Genomic DNA, 20,625 nt, shown 5'->3' on the forward strand with positions numbered 1-20,625 from the left:
AAAAGGCTAACGCAGCAGTTTAAAATTCTAAATGAATCTGCGGCTTAGTCTAAAATATGCTGGTATCTGATCGGCCTATGGTGGAGCAGTACGGCAAGAGATAAGGGCTTGCGGCTCGGTGATACTCCTCCATAGATCCCTACCGGAAGGGCGTGTGCCGCCTAAATACCGGGTATATATATATACCAAATTGTGAATACTTTTTTTAACTTGCTGTCATAAGCGTATCATTTAAGAGGGGTATTGGACATTTTTACTCATGCCTAAGACGAGATTACTGTTATTAACTTTGTTTTTATTAACTGTTTAACTATTTGAAAGCTAAAATTATGGGAGTCTTTTTATATATTTTTGTATATTTTTCTTATGATTTGAAATCTATTACTTTTTCATGTTTTAAATTTAATTTTGCAGGTATTGGCGATCTCATCATCGACTTGGATGCGGACATAGAAAAAACCAACGACCAGTCGGGGGGCATGGCGGCCAACGCCGGCTCCGGGGGACCACAAGCCTCCAAGGCCCAGGCTACGGCCAAAATGCACATCGAACATTCAGCTACAGCTGATAAAGGTCTTAAGATGAAAATAAAGCGCACGAAGCCCGGCACCAAAACGTCAGAAGCCAAACACGAGATTGTTAAATCTAACGAGCAAAACGGTAAGTGGTGACATGCCAGATATCTGAAATCAGTTGTTCCGATTTTCATATAATTTTTTCTCCCTCACGAGATTACGTCTGAATTTGAATTCTTTGTCTAATTAGTCTTAACCGAGAGAGATACTTATGTTCCATAATAGAACTGTTGCTAATGAGCAACTTGATTGATTCTATTTTTTCATTATTTAAATATTTAATTATGCGAATAAACGAGTAGGAGAATTATATACCAATTTAGTTTCGCCAAATGGCCAAAAGCCCCTAAACCGTAAAAAATAAAGATTTTGCAATTGTCCTAAGTGGATGATGCCAAAACGCTTTAACTAAAAAATAGTGTTGCCTCTAAAGATTCTACTATTTGAGGTTTTTACATTTAAATTCTTTTTCAAACTTGTAGGATACCTGTGGATCTATACCATGGCTCGAATATTTATCTCTTTTGAAATTATTTATGTTCCTTTTTGATTGTTATAGTGACCCAAATTTTTATATTTCATCAAGGTATTGTCGACCAGACCGATATGAAAGGCGTTCCCAAACACGGCGGTCCACCAACGGGTCCCGGCTCCAACGTGTTGAACCCAGCTGCAGCGGCGGCTGCTGCAGCGGCAGCAAACACCAAACGAGGCTCAAGCGGTCATCGACGGGACAAAATAAGAGACAAACACAGTTCCTCGTCGTCGAACTCTTCGAATTCGTCATCTACTTCATCATCGTCGACGTCATCTTCGTCGAGTGATAAGTCTACCCCGAAAGCGACGCCTACCGGACAACCAGGTGCCGCTTCTAGTGCTGTGAATGTGTCCGTGACCGAAATGAACGGTATGATGCGAGTGAGTGCACCTCAAACGGGTCCGCCGCGATCGGTATTTCCGGCGAGTACGGGTCCCGGACCGCCGCAAGCCTCCTCCGTTACTGGTGGTCCGTCTCCTGCCGGTCCGTCGCCTAGTCCTGCTGCAGCCACTGCCCCGGGTTCCGCTTCTAAACCGGAACAAGCGAAAGTGATGTCTACAAATTCTACTACCGGCGCTGCTTCTGGTGGTGCCGTTGGTGTTCAGGTGCAATCTTCAAATTCGACGGGTACGGATGATGGAAGCTCGTCACCGCCTCCAGCTAAGAAAACAAAAACTGAGCCAAGGGTAAGTGATCTGTTTATATATTTATGTGATCATTGTGGGATTCTTTTTTTTTTTAATATCTGTAACATACCATGTTTTTACATGAATTTGTATTATTGATACAGCTGGCATGTCTTTATTTAGGAAGAATCGGTACATGATACAGTGCGTAAACACTGTGTATAAGTAAGTAACACAGCCAATTATAGATTGCAGATGTGAGATTAGCTGCTTTTTGGAATTTTTCACGAATTTACTTCAACGATCAAAGATTTACTTCTTCAAAGATCTCACATAAATCCATGTTGATGTTATGAATCTAAGTCAAGTCCCAGTAAATCGTAAGTCTACTGCAAGTGCGGGTTGCAACGTAATTAGCAATTATTTTATGTGCAATTTCAGCACCATTGCCCAATACCATGGAACACGCTCAGTTGCAAGAAATTAGCCAGGTAATTAACAATATTCAAATGGAACAGTAATTTTTTTTTAATTTTATGTTTAGAACTAACTAAAGTCCACACACGATAATCAAAAACACTCATTCTAAATATTATGTTTGACAAAAAAAAAATGTACGGTAGAGATTTACGGACGTGATAAAATAAAATGTTTTTTGTCCAGTTTAATCAATTTACAAAACTGACAAACTTGCTTTTGTTATTTGTTTTTGTTGATATGCTATATGTATATTTATGTAATAACTTAAATCAAAGGATCACTTTGCAAATGCGCTCGCTGATTTGGACTTTTGCCAAACTTCAAATCGTTTACTTGTTCAGAGTTAACTTTCGCTTTCTAACAAAGAATGATTTGATTTACATAACTTCCGCCATTTAAAATTAACCAAATAATGTTTACTATTTATAGCAAAGACAATAATATTTGTTATAAAAATAGTATCTACGGTATCAACGGGATCACCCCATTATTACAAAGCAAGGGCCATAAATTAAAGTAAAATGTTATGTAGTACTACTAAACTAATAAATGAAGGGAGTAAACTAATAAGTTTGTTCTTAATTAATTAACTAAATGGAATTCTAAAATTGTTTCTCAGTCTGGAGAATCGCGACAGTTGTATATACAGGGTGGTCCTTAAGTAATTGTACAAAAAGAAACAGTAGATTCTACACTTTAAAATATTACAATTTAAACCAACTTGCTTTAATAAAATGTTGATATTAAGAAAGATACAGGGTGTTAAAGTGCAAAATTAAAATTTTATTTTTCGCTATAACTTTTATGTTTGTAAACATTTATGTATAAAAATTTACAACTGGGTACTTTTAAATATGAGAAATTAAAATTGGTTGCACACTTTAATGTAACTGATAGAGGGCGCCACTTACGCCACATATGTGGTATAAATTTGCACTTAACTTTTTTGCTTTTTAAGTTACCTGTATTTGGGATAAAAAATATTAAAGATACATTATTTTAACAAAAAAATGGTATACTTGTTAATAACTTTTAAACTCAATAGTTTTTGAGATAATCGCATTTTAAAAATCAGCTGCATAATTCTGATCTGAGGCAATTACTCCAGACAACGAAGAAAAAATAGACAAAAACATTAATATTTCTGAATTTTGGTATAAAATACCTTTAAATAAAGTTAATAGTTAACGAAATATTAAATAAAATAAATATATCAGCAGGATAATTAATAATAGGATTTGACAAAATAACAGAATAATAGGATTTTACATCAAACATTTTACGTTTTATGTTAAATTAAAGTCATAATCAAAACATTTTTTTTACAAACCAAATTAAGAAATAGTTAAACTAAATAACATAACTTTTTGCCAAAGTAAGTGTTCGATATGTCCTCCATTTTCTTTAATTCATTTGTCAATATATTCCATAAAAGATCGTCTCATATTAAATAGCATCATTGGTTCTAAAGAAACTGCTGCAGTATTTATTTCTTCCCATAGTTGGTTGCGAATGTTTATGGCATTCTTATAGACATGTTGTTTTAATGCGCCCCATACACCAAAATCAAGCGGATTAAATTCGGGGCTACGTGGTGGCTATAATGTATATTGGATGAATATATTATTTTGGATACATATCCAAATCTTATGGTATATTATGGAACTACATCTTATTTGTCGCAGAAGTTAAATAATGTATTAAACTGTGATGTATCTCATTCATTGGTTACTTATATACACACGGAATAACCTATCGATGACATTACTTATTTATATGATTACGTTACAGCTTACGAGTAACTATAATTACATCTCGAACAAATGGACTATTATGATTTACTAACGAACTAATATTATGCTGAACTAAATTGCCTGTGTGTTTACTATCTTTATAACAATATTGGTTATTAGGACAACGATGATGTTTTTGTAAAAATGCTGGGTCTTTCAGGTTATATTTGTAGCAAAAGTATTATGAAACAGGACACATATGTGTTATTCAATACCTGTGCTCTAGTTCCTATTTGTCCTAATAAGAATGGGTGAACAATTCACGTAGTGAATAATAAGTATTCTTTTCGGATTTTTTATGAATTAAATAATTATATCAATATCTCACCACAGTGTCAAGGAATATGACTACCACGACCAATCCAACGTTCAGAAAAGTTGTATTTAAGTATGTTCTAACTGCCTTCTCTCTAGAATGTGGTGGTGTACCATCTTGCATAAACCACATATTTTGGGTTTTTAGCATTTAACAATATAAAAAAAGTAATACAACGCCATTATAGAAACTTAAGAACCGATATCAAAGGGAAATTGTAAACATGATGACGGCCAACGTCTGAATACGGCTCCTAAAGAATGATGAAATATATTTTCTCCAATAAGACATTTACCACCCATAACAAAGCATTTTGTGATATTACATTATCATCTTTGAGTTGTTTTAATAAGAATAAACTAGGAATTATGCTTATCTACAGGCATTCAGTGTTTTACTGCACAAATATCAAACTAAGAATTATTGTGCAACTGACTTATAAAATGCATTTATCTCGAAAACGGTTGAATTTTCAGGTTACTAACAAGTATACCTTTTCTTTGTAAAAATAATGTATCTTTAATATTTTTTAAGATAAATAGAGCTAACTTAAAGAGCAAAAAAGTTAAGCGCAAATTTATGCCACACATGTGGCATATGTGGCGCCCTCTATTAGTTACAGTAAAGTAAGTATAAAATTTTAATTTATCCTACTTAAAAGCATTCAACTGTAAATTTTTGTCCAAAAACATTTACAAACATAAAAGTTATAGCGAAAAATAAAATTTTAAATTTCCACTTTAACACCCTGTATCTTTCTTAATATCAACATTTTATTAAAGCAAGTTGGCTTAAATCGTAATATTTTAAAGTGCACAATCTACGGTTTCTGTTTGTACAATTACTTAAGGACCACCCTGTATATAATAAATTGGGTGGAAGGGATGATAAAATAGCAGTCTTACGTGTTGTTACACTAGATAATTCTGTTATACCTGAGATAAGCTTAGATAAGATGAGATAATAATTAAGTAAGATAAACTAGTCCAGTCAATGACCATTTTGCCGCCGAATTTTCTGAGCCTGTCCCGATTTGCACCAAAATTTCGCTACAGGTTCTACTCACTCTCTACTTTAAAGTTGTCCCTGTGCCATAGGTGCTTTTACCCTAGGGGGACGCCACCTCTTCTCGGGGGTAATTTTTTTGTATTTAAACTAACACCGGGACTGAATATATTAACCGATTTTAAGTAACTTTTGTCAGTCAACTTAAGTCAATACTTTTCAACTTTTTTGCAAGTGAAAATGTCAAAAAAGCAGTTTTAACGGTTTTTTGCGAATTACAAAAATGCAAAATTGCACAAAATTGGTTTACTAAGAATCTGTACGTCGTAAAAAAAATAGATAGATAGATAAATAATCGAATGAAGATTTCGGACACACAACTCTATCACACCTGACAATGTACGGAAAGATCTTGGAAAAACGTAGTCCTGATAAAGTAAAAACCTTATACCTCATTAATCTAATGGTAAATTAGTGGTATAGCAAATCCACAACTTTCCCATTTAGCGTTGCTGTCAAAAAAACTATGTTTTGCATAGTCCTCTTAGTTTTGCCATTTTTTCTTAAAAGGCAACTCGATTTTTCTTTGTACGTCAATGTCGGTTTAAACTTACCATTTGAGCAAAATTGTACATTTAATAAATGAACTAATTTCCGGTAACAACTCCTGTTTAAAAAAAACCGTTATTTTTCATCAAGCGTCCGAGCTACATCACGGCGAACGTTTGCTTTTATGTCAGAAACTTTGGTCTAATTTCCGCCTTGATGTCATCGCATTCATCACCAAGAGTCTCTTTTGGTAGTTTATGCGATTTTCCGGCCGTTTCAACCGACAGCTCCACTATAGGTTATCTTTATATCTGCGCTACACTACACAAACTGATTTTAGAACGGGATTTAGAACTCTGCAATGAACCTGTCAAAAGAAAGTTACATTTTTGTTTTTTCTTTGTTGTTTTGGAAAATTTATTGTAAATTTGCTATTTGTTTAAATTAGTTTGTTTATTTCATAAAAATGTAAGATTTTGTACTCAAACTAAACTATAACTATTTAAAATGTATAAACTATTACTGTAAATGTGTTTAATATTTTGGCCCACATAACTTTTTTTCACTATGCATTGTGGCGTTTAAGATGTTAAAATCAACTGCCATCAGCGATTAATTCTTTTGGCTTGACACAATTTTTATCTAAAAGAATCGTCAGCCGTTGTCAGTTGTCTTATAACCTAACGCCGTTCTAAGGCACTTATGAGGCAAATATTTTTGTAGAGGAGTACAGTGGATCACATAAGATTCAAGCCAATATTTATGAAAACAAAAATCAACTAGTATTAATATAACTTGTTTTTTTTACAACACCAGTCTTGTTTTTATCACTTTATTTTTCGTTACTCAAATATGTTAATCAATTATTCGAAGTATTCAATTTTCTATCGACCGACCATTCGATCATTCAATTACACTTACCCAGCTGGCTAATTTATATAATTACTGTAGGCGCACCTTTAACTTTTTCTTTAATAAGCCTTATAAAAATCATACACATAATTGAATACTTACTATTATAGAGGATTTCGAATGATGTAACACGGTTAATGAACACATAAACCGTACGATAAAACATGTTAATTTGTCACCACCTACAAGGTAATAAGAGGTTGCTTTGAAACAGCTAATTAAAATATCTGCTTGATTCGTTGCTAAAATGAATTATCTTCAAGCAAGTGTTAATTATCTGAATGTAATAGCGAATTTTTAACAGCACTCCTCTGACTAATGATTGTGTTTTAATCTTACCGCAAACTTGACTGCGTTTGCGTCATGTTTATTGAATTTAAAAAAAAAAACCGTTGTTTGCGATGTTGACAAATATGACTAGTTCTAAAATTATGAAGAGGAGATGAAGGTGGTAGAGAGAGCCATACAGAAGTGTTGTATATATTAGTAATTTATAGTAATAGGTACGTAATTTCTTTACGGGAACAAGAGCGTGTAAAGCTTGTCGCTCACTTATGCTCTGCACCGCGAAGCGAACTGATAGTGATAAACTAAGCAATATCTATAATTGTATTCTATCTATTAAATTCCCTGACTAAATTAAAAAATTTAGATTTTTAAATTTGGCGCCACTTTACTTTGTTATTAAAAAAATCAGATGACAAGTTAAATATTTCATCATTCTATTGTATAGTATGCATCCATATAACAATCGAATACTAGTTATCAACAACGAAAAATATAATAAACAGAAACGAGTCTCTTTCTGACATAAATCAAATATCAAAATAATTTATCAATCATCTTCTTGTAATTCTTCTCAGTACTCTCATATCTCTGCCGTTTCCAGTAGCCTTTGTGTTGTGGCTGTGTCGAGTTTTATTTCTGATGCGTATGTCATTATTGGTCTTACACTGGCTTTATAAATTCTTGACTTCATCTCAGTGTTAATGTATCTCTTTCGCCATATAGTGTTATTAAGGCATCCTGCCAGTCTATTTGCTTTTTTTACTTGATCTCTCACTTCTTTGTCCAGGTTTCATCAGGTCCATTTGCTTTTCCACTTTTAGCGTTTCTTATTGCGTATTCTACTTCTTCTTTCAATATGTCTGGCCCAGTTGCATTGATTATCTGAGTTAAGTTGTTTCTATCGTCTTCAAATAATTCATTCAGGTATTCTGTCCATCTTTTTATTTTATTCTCTAGATCTACAATAAGATTTCCATCTTTGTCTTTAAGTTTACCTATTTGGCATTTCTTTATGCTTCCTGTTATCTCTTTTACTTTTTTGTGTGCATTGAACGCATCGTACTTTTTCTCATAGGTTTCCATTTCTTCACATTGTTCTATAATCCTCTTTGGCTTCTTTTATTCTCTTTTTTATGTGTTTATTTATTTCTTTGTATTTGTCTGAGTAATTCTTCATCTTTCTTCTTTGTTCCATCAAGTCTAGTATATCTTGTGTCATCCACCCCTTATTCTTTGTTGTTGTTTTGTAAGATGTTTCTTTTCTGCTGTTTGTATAGCTGTATTTATGTACTTTAATTTTTGGTTAACGTTGTTTGTATCGTTAATTTGTTGCTGCACTTAACGGAGGTTTTCATTTATTTCTTCTCCTGTTTCTTGTCGTATATTTTTGTTTCTAAGTTTATTTAAATCTAGTGCCTTTCTGTGTGGTCTTCTAATCTTTTTTGGTCTCGCCTCTATCACAGTAACTACCGGGTTATGATCTGAGCCTATATCAGCTCCTGGGTACGTCTTAGTACATTTAACAGCATTATGATACCTCCTTGCTATCATAATGTAGTCTATTTGATTTCTCACTATTTTTTCTTTGGTATGTTGTGGAGATGTCCATGTATATAACCGTCGAGGAGGTAATTTGAAAAAGGTATTTGTTATTACGAAGTCTTCACTTTGGCAAAATTGAATCAATCGATCTCCTCTGTCATTTCTGTTTCCACGCCCATATTTTCCTACTTGTTCCTCCTACCTTATCTTGACCCACCTTGGCATTAAGATCGCCCATTAATATGTTAATGTATGGAAAGACTGACTTAATAAGTGAAGACAAACAACCTGCAACAAAAAGGTTCAGACCTGACAGTGAAGTAATAAATGAACCAAATTTTAACTTTTAAGCCAAATGTATGTAAAGAAAATAAAAAAAGTAAAGTTCAATAAACATTGCAAAATTTAATAAGGCAAGTGATGAAAAAATCGACTTATTTTATCAAAGCAGTAAGGCAGATTAGATTAATATTGTATATCATATTTGTAAGAAAAATAGAATAAAAATCAATATTGTTAATTATAAAAATACAAACAATTATAATTAATATAAGGAATATAATAATATAATGTGTAAAAAATTATGATTTTCCGAGATTTATGGGGGGTTAAAATTATGTCATCATTATTAATACTGCGACAGACTATTCGAGCAAATTAAAAAAAGAAAGTATTTAGGGTGAATTTCAAATGGACTCAAAGGACTTTCAAATGGACTTTCAAATTTCAAGCTCAAGTCTGTAGCTTGAAAAATATAGAAGTTATTACAATTGTTTATAAGTAAAAAACATACCCCTTTTTCAAACGTTTATTTTGTAAATAATTTCGATGAAAACTCAATATGCATTTAACTTCTGAGATAGTCTAAGTCTTAAAGAATCCTATGAAATTTGCTGAATGTGTCTAGCATCATGCATAGGCCAAGCTCAATAGTTTAAATAATTAGCCTCAGGGATAAACAAATTAAATAACTTGATCGGGGGGGAATAATTTGACTGATCGGGGGGAAATTTCGCACAAATCTAAAAGATGGTAATTCTTTGATGTTTAAATGTATTAATACCATTTTATTTTGTTAATAAAAAAATTAATAAAATTTATAAATTAGTGCAAAAAACTGCTTTTTTGCAAATATCTCTGTAAATTATTTATCAATTTTAATTAAAAAAACGGGAAAATAAAGATATTCTTGACATAAAAAAATGACATAAATATTGTTTATTTAAAATTTATAGACAAAAAATCAAATTGTGACCATAAATTATTGCTTAAAAAAAACGCAAGGTAAAACTAGCAGTATCTTTTCATCTATTCATCATCTAGTCTATGTCTTAAAAGCTTCAGATATCTGCGAAACATTTTTCCACCTTTTTTTTTTAACCAGACTGGGCTATTATCAATCATGTTTCTTCAAATTAAATAAAATTAAAACATTGTAATTGCTAATATGTATAAGAATTTAGTGATGATTTAGTGAAGAATGATTAGAATTTAGAATAAGTTTAATGTTTTGTGATTTTCAAAATTTAATGGATTAACCTCATGTTGTAAGTTTTTGTGCTTGTTTTATACAATGTTTTTTCACTTTAATTTCATTGTATTTACTGATAAACAAATTATAACCATATTTTAGCATATCCTGAAGAAGCAAATAAATTTTATGAGGTATATACCTTCAGGTGCCATAACTTTCGTCTATTTTTTCGATATTTTGAAAGATATTAAAATTATAGCGTACTAGACATAGTTTTTTGATTATAGGCAAACAGTATTACGATTTGAGTATGCCGATTGATTTGTTTATCTTTAATGTTTTGTATGAATTGAACAGTGGTCAAATGTTGATGTCAAGAACAAAGGCCGGTTTCATAATGTTTTAACAATTGAACAATAATCCACCGATATATTGACATACCCACTAAAAAATAAAATGCGTAAAACAATTCGGCTTTCAAAAAATTCGAACAATCATAATGAATACGTTCAGACATCAAAACCACAAACTGATATTTTTGATGTAATCGTAACCAAAACACAAAAAAAAAGCATGTAACAAACATTTAATACCCTTTACCTCTCTAACCTACCAGCTTCAATAGAGGACAGTCAGTTTAATAACGAATTACCTTTTACAATCGCGATGTTAAAATTAAACCAATTTGAGCGAATAACGACAAAAATGCACCGAGGCACATGCCAATCATTCATTTGACGTACAAAAAATGCCATCATCCAACGGCATCGATCTGTCGAGTTCGTTAAGCTTGGCCACGGTAGAAAAGTCACCTGTTTCAATAGCATTATTGTAGCGAGTAATGAATATGCAGTATTAGAGGTGGGTCGGTTGCCAACGGATCATGTAATAGAACCGCGATCGCAAATTCCTGATCAACCGCAACGATTCCCACTCGACTACAAAAGTTGAGACTCCTATTTTAAAATAGACCCGGTGAGATTTGCAAACTGATCACTGGACTACCTGCACACCGTGGCGGCAAAGACCATAAAACGCTTGCAAACCGCTAAGGTTTGATAATTTAAATGAATAATAAGTCCGGATGTATTATATACAAATGCAATGCATTGGCAGGTATTTGATAATTCCACTACATTCCGTGCTAAAGAAAAATTTGTCTTCATTTGCCCTTATTCCTTTAACATGGATAGTGAAATGCTCTTTCATTACGTCTAATACATCTAATAACATGTCCATCCAATACGATGGGCAGACCAAATGATTACCGAATATTTAGTGTCATTACGCCCTGTCAAGGATTTTTTTTCACTGATTTTTCTGCCTCCATAGTGATTCCTCCATCCCATTCGTTTAGTACTTTCCTCATTATATATTCAGAATATATGTTGTATACTAATGGTGATAATATAAAGCTATGTCTAGTTCATTTCTTTGTTTTGAACGCATTTTTGAATATATTCCGTGTACCTACTTTAACTTTGACTGAGTTTTTATCAGACAGATTTCTTATTAGGTTAACTAAGTGGTTAGGCACTCCCATTTCCCCATTATACTCCATAGGAGATCCTATTTGCCTTAATGGAAAGCCTTTGTGTAATCTACGAAACAGAGCAGCATATGATATGTTATTTTTCCTCGCTTTGTCTATTATCTGGCTCTTATTCAAGCGTTCCTTATATCTCTTCAAGCGTTCCTTTTTCTGGTACGATTCCGCATGTTCTTCGGCTATCTCTAAAAGTAGAAAGTTCTTTAGCCCTACATTGATTATCTATAGCAGGATTTTGCTTTCATCTACCTGTGATCATACTGATTATAACCAGTATTACATTTAAGCCAATTTTGTCCATTGTTTTAGAGTTTCTGCTACTGGTATGCCATCTATACCTGGGGTTTTTTCTTTCTTAGTAGGTCGAGAGCATTATCTACTTCTGCTCGTAAAATGATTAGGTCTGCATCTTTGATTGCATGTTTCTTGTGTTCTGAGACTGATGCATCTTTTGAAGTGTCTTTATTTAATTCTGCAATGATCTCTATGCTCTCTGCCATGTCTTCCTTAATATCCTCTGGGTTGCCAAATTGCTTTCCCGATATTCCTTTTACGTCAACGTTTCATAAGCTTTTTTAGATATTCTTAGATATTAACTCTGCTGAGCTGAGCTGCTGTGCACATTTTTGGTAAAATAATGATTTGCTATTTCACCAAATTTATTTATAAATAAAATATTCTAACATACAATCTAAACTTTCATAAATATGCATCTTATAGGAAATTCTAAGGTAATTCATATGTAACATTAATCAGGTCTGGACCCTATAGAGTTGTTGGGGTTTTTGGGCCGGTGCCTGGAATTATCTGACTTCTAGTTTTTAGGTTCCAACTGTAGCAGGCATTATCAAAGATGATACAGTAATGATCTTAACTAGTTTTTTGCTCACTGATGATCTTCCTAGATTATTTGCTCACGCTGTAGTCTATGTGGCTCCCCGGTATCTGTCGGTTGATTCGAATCGGTATTAGAATTTTCCATACCTCTGCGGAAGTGTTCTCGAGCGATGAGATGCAGCTCTGCTTTACGATACGAGATAGAGTGTTCAATTTCGAGAACATTTAGTGGTTAGTAAGTGTAATTGTTCTAATAAGCACCTGAGTTTCTTCCAATAAAATTACCTTGTGCATTGTGTGTGAAGCTACATTTCAGCTGCTGCAGAACACACATATAAACCAGTTTCTTTCGCCCAATCCATCCATTAATATTGTAAACAATAGTGGACTCAATAACCTCTTGTTATCTTAAATCACTTTTATTTTCTTGTTGTTTAACTCTCCCCTTTTCATTATTTTCTACAAATATCCTCGTCCGATAGCGTTAACTTATTTTCTTAATATATTATGCAAATTTTCAACACAGTTAAAAGCGCTCAAATATCGACTATTCTGTATTTGATCATATTTGTTTTGGGGCGAAATGAATAAAGTGAACGAACGATACATATGATGAATCGATATCAAGAAATCGAATCATTAAAAAGAACGATTTGGTCCAGTTCTATATCAAATTCTCCGTATAGAATGAACGCAATGTTTTACAATTTAATTTACTCTCTTTTATTGCACGTACCGAGTAATAATTACTAAAGGTCAGACACATTTATTATTCCATGCGGAACGTTTGCTGGAACATATTCTATTTTAAGTACATGTTCATTCATTCATACTTGACATAAAGGAGTGAATGATTATCAAGAATGTTTAACAATTATTGATAATTCTTAGTTATCGTGTAATTGATTTCATTAACAATATAACAGTTTTGAAGTATTGATTTTCTATTTAAAGAAAATGGTTATCACATATTTATTTATTATTTTTTTTAAATGTTCTAAAACTGTTTTCTTGTGGCAGAAAGTTAATTGACAAGAAGCATTTAATAAATTTCTGATGTAGACCAAGTAAGTCAACCGTCATGCGTCAGTTTCAAAAAAACATAACCCACTTAACAACTGGTTGGTTATGTTTTTTGCACAATTCGAAATCGAAACGTCAGCTAATAGTTAACAATGTAATTTTCATTACAATCAATTGTGCTTATAAACCACATAAACCATATAAACATAATATTTTATTTTTTTCAAACCTTTTAAAATGTTTGATACTAAAAGTATCAAATGTCATTAATATTTCCAAACATCTTGTCAAAGATACAAATGCAGATCTCCTATATTTTCGATTATTTCCAGTTTTTTAAACTGATCCTATATACCATTCTCTACCACAAATCCAATGCGTTGTAAGTTGCTATAAAAGATTATTACCAATAGACTAGGTAGGGTCACAATTGTTGAGAACAATAAAAGTACGTAAGACTGCATACCTTAGACACATACTGAGGAATGATAAATGTAGTCTTCTGCAGGTCATCATGCAGGGTAGAGTCGATGGCAAAAGGGAATAGGTAGAAAGAGGAAGTCATGGCTGCGAAATATTCGAGACTGGACAAACATGACTGTAGACGAATTATTCCAAGTTGCAAAAGACAGAGAAACTTTTAGAAATGTGGTCGCCAACCTCCGTTAATGGGGACGGCATAGGAAGAAGACCAATAGACTTATATACTACAAACCCACGGGAGATTTTTTAATGGATCATTTGATCCAGCATGAATCACACATAAAACAATACTACAATATGTAATAACAACTTTACCAGCTTATACTACAACTATTACCTAATCTAGGATTCAATTTTTTAGCTAGATTTATTGGATAACTTCTTTAGTTTCTTTATTGGAGGTTGGCAACGACCTATGGAAATTCTTTTTTATTTTAAGCCTTTTTTTATTAACTTTACGTAGGTGCATTGTCGTCGGCAAGAAACACATCTACCTTTCATATTTCCTTCATTGTCTTTTGTAGAAAGTCTAAAGCTATGTTTGAGGTAAGCGGTCTCTATTTAAAATCATGCATCTTAAAACTTCTTCTAGCGTGGTCAGATATATAAATTTATGTTTATTTTTAAGGTCGTGTTACAAAACTGTATGGGCGATTTTCTACAAGCATCACGCTGAAGTAATTGATTTATTACGGTAGTTATACGAACCGATTCCTAATCCATTCGCAATATTCTTATCTTTTTAACTACCTTTTGTTTGTCATCAAAAATCGAATTTTTTAGTTGGTTTAAACTACAATGACGTTAAACAGACTTTACTTTCGAACCTATAAAAAAGCTATAAAGATGGCTAAATAATGGAGAAACTTATTAAAAAACACAATGGCGTTCCTACGACTGTGACATGTTTATAGGTTTTTTGTTTTATGTCTCGCTAGTAATTACCCGTTCGTCGTCAATAATCGTCAAATGATAGTTTACTTCCATTGTACTGGCTAAATAACATACAATTATATTAATAAAAGTTATATAGTTTGTGTTGCATGAAACTTGAAAATAGGTAATTATGGGTTCTGAAAGTAAAAATAGAATATAATCATTGAAGTCGCTCCTAAACTTTTAACGATATTTTTGGAGACGATTATTTAATTTTATTTTTTTACAAAGTAATTGAAATGTTTTATGATTTGTTATCAAATCATTAATTATCTTAGCCTTTATCCCTATACGGGGTCGCCGTTAGTACAAATATTGTTCTGTGAAATAACCAAGACCTAAATGAAGAACACGTATAATACCTAAAGAATGGCTCCAATCAACGTTCATACTGCTACCTAAAAAATGCCAATGCAAAGGAGTGCAATGAACATCGCACCATAGCCTTAATGAGTCATGTCTTGAAATTGTTTTTAAAAGTAATTCACAATAGAATACATAAGAAATTAGATGAAGGCATAAGTAATACACAAATGGGATTTAGGAAAGGACTGGGAACACGAGATACACTGTTTGCAGTAAGTGTTCTTTCGCAGAGATGCTTAGATATAAATCAGGAAGTATATGCCTGTTTCTTTGATTTTGAGAAGGCATTTGACAGAGTGCAGCATAATCGTCTTAAAGAAATTTTATTAAATAAAAACATAGACAGTAGAGACATTAAAATCATATGTAACCTCTATTGGAACTAAACAACAAAAGTGAAAGTTGAAAATGAACTGACCGAGGATAACCAGATTCGCCGTGGGGTCCGCCAAGGGTGTATTTTATCACCCTTGTTATTCAATTTATACAGTGAAGCCATCTCAGAATTAGAAGCATTCGAAAGGTGGTGTTACGGACGTATTTTCAAAATATTATGGATGGATCGCAAAACAAACGAACAGATTCTCGAACATCTAGGAAAACAATGCGAAGTTTTAAATTCCATAAAAATCAGGAAATTGTAATACTTGGGGCACATCATGAGAGGTGAAAAATACGAACTACTAAGGAATATAATTCAGGGTAAAATAAAAGGCAGAAGAAGCGTAGGAATACGTAAAATCTCGTTGGTACGCAATCTCCGTGAATGGTTTGGATTTAGTTCAATTGAACTATTCAGGCGCGTAACCAACAAAATTATAATTGCCAGAATGATTTCCAATATAGCAGCGGAACTTGAAGAAGAAGACGAAATGAAAAACCAGAAGAAGAAATCATGACGAAAGGAAACCGACCAAAAAAACCGATGAAAGACGAAGTTGGGTAAATTTTAAGCTGCAACAGCAAAGCCCCAGATACATACGGCATAAATATGGCCCTCATAAAATATAGTGGAGATGAACTAAGAGAAAAACTTTTAACTATTTAATAGTTACTAAGAGAAAAACACAATTTAATAAAAGTCATATGGGACGAAGAAAAATGCCGGAAGAATTGTGCAAAGGACAAATTATCAAGATTCCTAAAAAAGGAGACCAACACATATGTAATAATTATGGACTGATATTATTAAACACAGCATATAAAATAATGTCGAATATCTTAGGACAATATCAACGAGGATTCATTAAAGGCAAGGCAACAACAGATGCCATACATACAGTTAAGCAAATTATGGAGAAAGTTTATGGATATAAAATAGACATTGAACTGCTTTTTATAGACTTTCAACAAGCATTCGATTTAATAAAAAGACTGAAATTACTGGTAGTTGCGAGAGAAATGGTGAATACACAACAAATTAAGACGATTAACCCGCCGTGCCACGTGTCTTCTATTTTATCGTAGTTGCACGCGTGTGAGCGTAACCCTCACATATAGGAATTCCACTTATTTTGAGGAAGAATGAATGTCAGCATGTATAAAATTACAATGGTTTATACTTAGAATAGAATAGAACAGAAATATGCTTTATTGTCACTGAAAATTGTACAGTTTTGTGGATAAAGCTTACAAAAAGTCAAAAAAATAACAATAACAATTAAAATTTACCAAAATTACATAAATCATCAATATCACAAAATAAAAGATAATAAAATATGCAATCCATTGCAAAATTTAACTAAAATGCAAATTGCATAATAAAACCGTACGAATAAGTTTAAAGTGGCTGCATGTGATACTCTACTGAGGTCAAAAAGATACCGTATTACTCTTTTTTGTAATTTAAAAATAACATCAGATTGGACAGCTGTACTAGAACCCCAAAAATGAAGGCCGTATCGAAGATGCAACTCTAACAAAGAAAAATATGTTATTTTGGAAGATACTAAATTGATTTCCTTCGAAACAGTTCTTATTGCATAGCAGGCTGAGGCTAGTTTCTTACTTAACAGATAGATATGAAGACACCATTTAAGGTTGCTGCCTATAAAAATACCAAAAAATTTTACAGAATCAACGATACTGATCTGGCTGTTATTAAGAAGCAAGGGTTGAAGAACTCCTTTATAGGACAATGCTACTGTCTTATCCACTTTAAAAGAGAGTAAATTAGAGTCGGACCAGGTTTTTATTTTAAGTAGATCAGAAGTTATAATTGCATGAAGAGTTGCAATATAAGAGTTCCTCCAGGTAATACTGGTATCATCAACAAAAAGAAAAATTTTTCCATTGATTTTTAATTTGATGTCATTTATAAAAATAAGGAAAAGTAGAGGACCCAGTACTGAACCTTGTGGTACTCCACATACAATGTTTTTGTGACTAGAGTCAGTATCATTTGCGCTAACAAGTTGTTTCCTATTCCTCGAGTAAGATTGGAACCAATTCAAAGAAATACCTCGAATTCCGTAGAAATTTAGTTTTTTTATCAAAATGTCGTGATTTACACAATCAAAAGCCTTGGCATAGTCACAAAAAATAGTGGCAGTATAAAGATTATTGTTTAGTGCTTGATAGACCTCATGTAGTACAAAAAACATAGCATCGCTGGTACATTTGTTAGATAAAAAGCCGAACTGACTTTTGCGATAAAATGTTGTGTTCAACGAGGAAGGACATAAGTCGGAGTTTTATAAGTCTTTCAATAATTTTGGATAGCACCGGTAGTAAGGCAATAGGTCTGTAGTTGCAGACATTCGATTTTTCACCATCCTTATGAAGAGGAATAATAATGGCTGTCTTTAGGCACAGCATTTAGGCACAAAGGAATCGTTAATTAGTGAGACCAGGACTTCCAACCCTTTTTTGGGAGATTAAAGAAAAATTTTATGGATAGTCCATCAGTACTACAGGAAGATTGGCTTTTGATACTACAGATTATTTGAATCAGTTCAGATTTATCAACTGGTCTGAATTCGAGACTTTTTTTGAACTGGGGAGATTAGTCCTGCATTAATAATTGTAGAGCGTACATCAAGGGCTGAGAAATCTGAGACAATATAATCAATTATGATTATAATATTAGAATCTTTCTACTTTTATTGGACAGATCGTCTAACAAATTTAACAGATTCTGAATAATTAGTTCCGTGGAAGAATCAGGTTATCTATAAATGCAAAGAATGTATAGATTAAGATTCTTGTAAGTATGTATAGATTAAGATTCTAAACAATGAAAACTCAAAAAAGAATTCATTCAACAGAAAGTCATATTTTGTTATAGGAGAGAAATCATTATTTGTAGAAAGAATTAGGGTGCCACCATGAGCTGAACTTGAACGCTCATACCTGGCAATTGTGGTATATTTTTCTACAAAAAACGGCTCGTTGACTTCAAGCCGGTGCTCGGTAACTCATAACGGTAGAATAGAAAGACTATTTATTATTTTAACAAAACAAAGTGATAAAATATTATAAATCAAAAGTTTAGAAATAATACATAAATTAAATATAATTAGATGGTAAACAAATAAGATAATGAATACACAAATGAAATCATTAAAAGGTAATAAAAATATCTAAAGATAATGAATGCAGTTACTCAGATTCTTCCTCCTCTATTTCCCAACAGCAATTAAGTACACAAATTTGTTTTACACAAATCGGTTTTTCCCAATTTTACTTGCAGCACTTTGTCTGAGTTTTTCGGTTTTTCCTTGTAGGACAATAGTGACAATTATTAGATTCTCGTTCCATTTCTAGAGGCTCTTAGGCCAGGAAATGAAGCCGGAAAAATGGCAAAACCTCGCAATTTTTTCGTCCAGCATCGATTTGTACAAAAATTTGGGATTAGGCTCATTTCACCGTCTGGTTTATTTTCTATAGTGAGCCGTTGTACGTTTTTGGTTTTTTAAGGGTGAAAACTACCCCTAATTGTAAAAAATTATAAAATAACATTTTAAACTTTAATATGGTTAACATTTGGTTTTTATTAGTTAAATAATTATTGTTTTATGTGTAAGATATAATGTCATAATATTTCAACCGTTAAAACCACCCTTGTTGGAGCTATATATCACTTAATTTTTTTTTTACCTATACATTGTGGCGTTAAATGTGTTAAACAAAGAACGAACCACGAGCTGCTAAAAGAAATTAAAGAAGATATTGTAAAATAAACTAGCAAAGAGCAAATATGAAGATCGGGACCACCTATGTCATTATTCTCAATATTAGAATGGACACCAGCTGGCAAAAGAAGACTTGTCCAAGATCTACTTGGATACAAGAAATAACAAATGACCTCAACAGGGCGTTTGTACGGCAATGGAGCGAGAAAACCAAAGATGAAAAACTGTGGAGAAAAATAGCTGAGAGAATTAAATAAAGAAAATGAAAACTCATAATATAGATCTAAAAAGCTTAGACGACCGAATACTGGTCTTTTTAACAAAAGATATCCAGCACGAGAACTACCAAATTATTGGCTAATATTGATTTTCATACCTACCCGGAAAAAATCTAACGCCAGTAAATTGCGAACAGTTCCGTCTTGAGTCTGATGAGCTAAAGCCTAAAACTATATCTAAAAATCATACATCGCAGACATACCAGACATGGCGCCAATTTTGATCCTCCAAAGTACATTATTGATACTTTAACAAAATGATACTTGTGTTATATACCGATACATCTATGTATATAGTTCGTCCCAAACCCTTCTTTCAGTGCGTCATAGTTGATCGAATTCTCTCTAACACATTAAGCTAGAAGTGACAGAAAAAAACGTGAGTCTGTGATTATTATACATAGAACTTAGAAAATTATTTATGGTAAAATTAATTCTACTTACGGATGTATAATTGGTTGGAGTTTAGAATATGCTAAATAGATATCCAATCAACGATGCGCATAAATATAATTTGACGCAGATTGTCACTATCGTGACAGTACTTTCACAATGTCAACTGATTAAATAATAATTGTCATTCCAGGTTAGTATTATCAGACATTTTACAGTGAAAATTTAATTTTGTATTTATTGTCATAAAAATATTTTAAACATTGCGAGAGATATCGAGAAAGAACAAAGACTAATATTAAAATTATTAAATTATTTTCAATTAGAAAAAAAAAAGATTACGATCCTACAACTGTCAAATTTAACTAAAATGTCATGCAATAATTCTTGACATTCTTAAAATCCTATATGACGTCAACATTAGTGACGCACTGAAAGAAGGGTTTGGGACAGACTGTAACTACTTATACATGATTATATTTTGCTTTATAAATGCGTGGGTCGATTAATTGATCGTAACTAACAAATC

The 20,625-nt window shown here is 32.6% G+C and overlaps 1 protein-coding gene across 4 annotated transcripts in view; it reads left to right on the forward strand.

Moving 5' to 3' along the window:
* The window catches only part of sbb (scribbler), a 297,475-nt gene that overhangs the window by 159,188 nt on the left and 117,662 nt on the right, over positions 1–20,625 (forward strand). For all 4 annotated transcript variants that reach the window (XM_072539798.1, XM_072539797.1, XM_072539801.1 and 1 more), the window contains exons 4-5: positions 415–660; positions 1,162–1,799. In XM_072539798.1, the coding sequence (XP_072395899.1) occupies positions 415–660; positions 1,162–1,799 (884 nt within the window). The remainder of the gene's footprint in view (positions 1–414; positions 661–1,161; positions 1,800–20,625) is intronic.

Source organism: Diabrotica undecimpunctata, chromosome 8 (genome assembly GCF_040954645.1).
Source record: "Diabrotica undecimpunctata isolate CICGRU chromosome 8, icDiaUnde3, whole genome shotgun sequence".
Classification (NCBI taxonomy): Eukaryota; Metazoa; Arthropoda; class Insecta; order Coleoptera; family Chrysomelidae; genus Diabrotica; species Diabrotica undecimpunctata.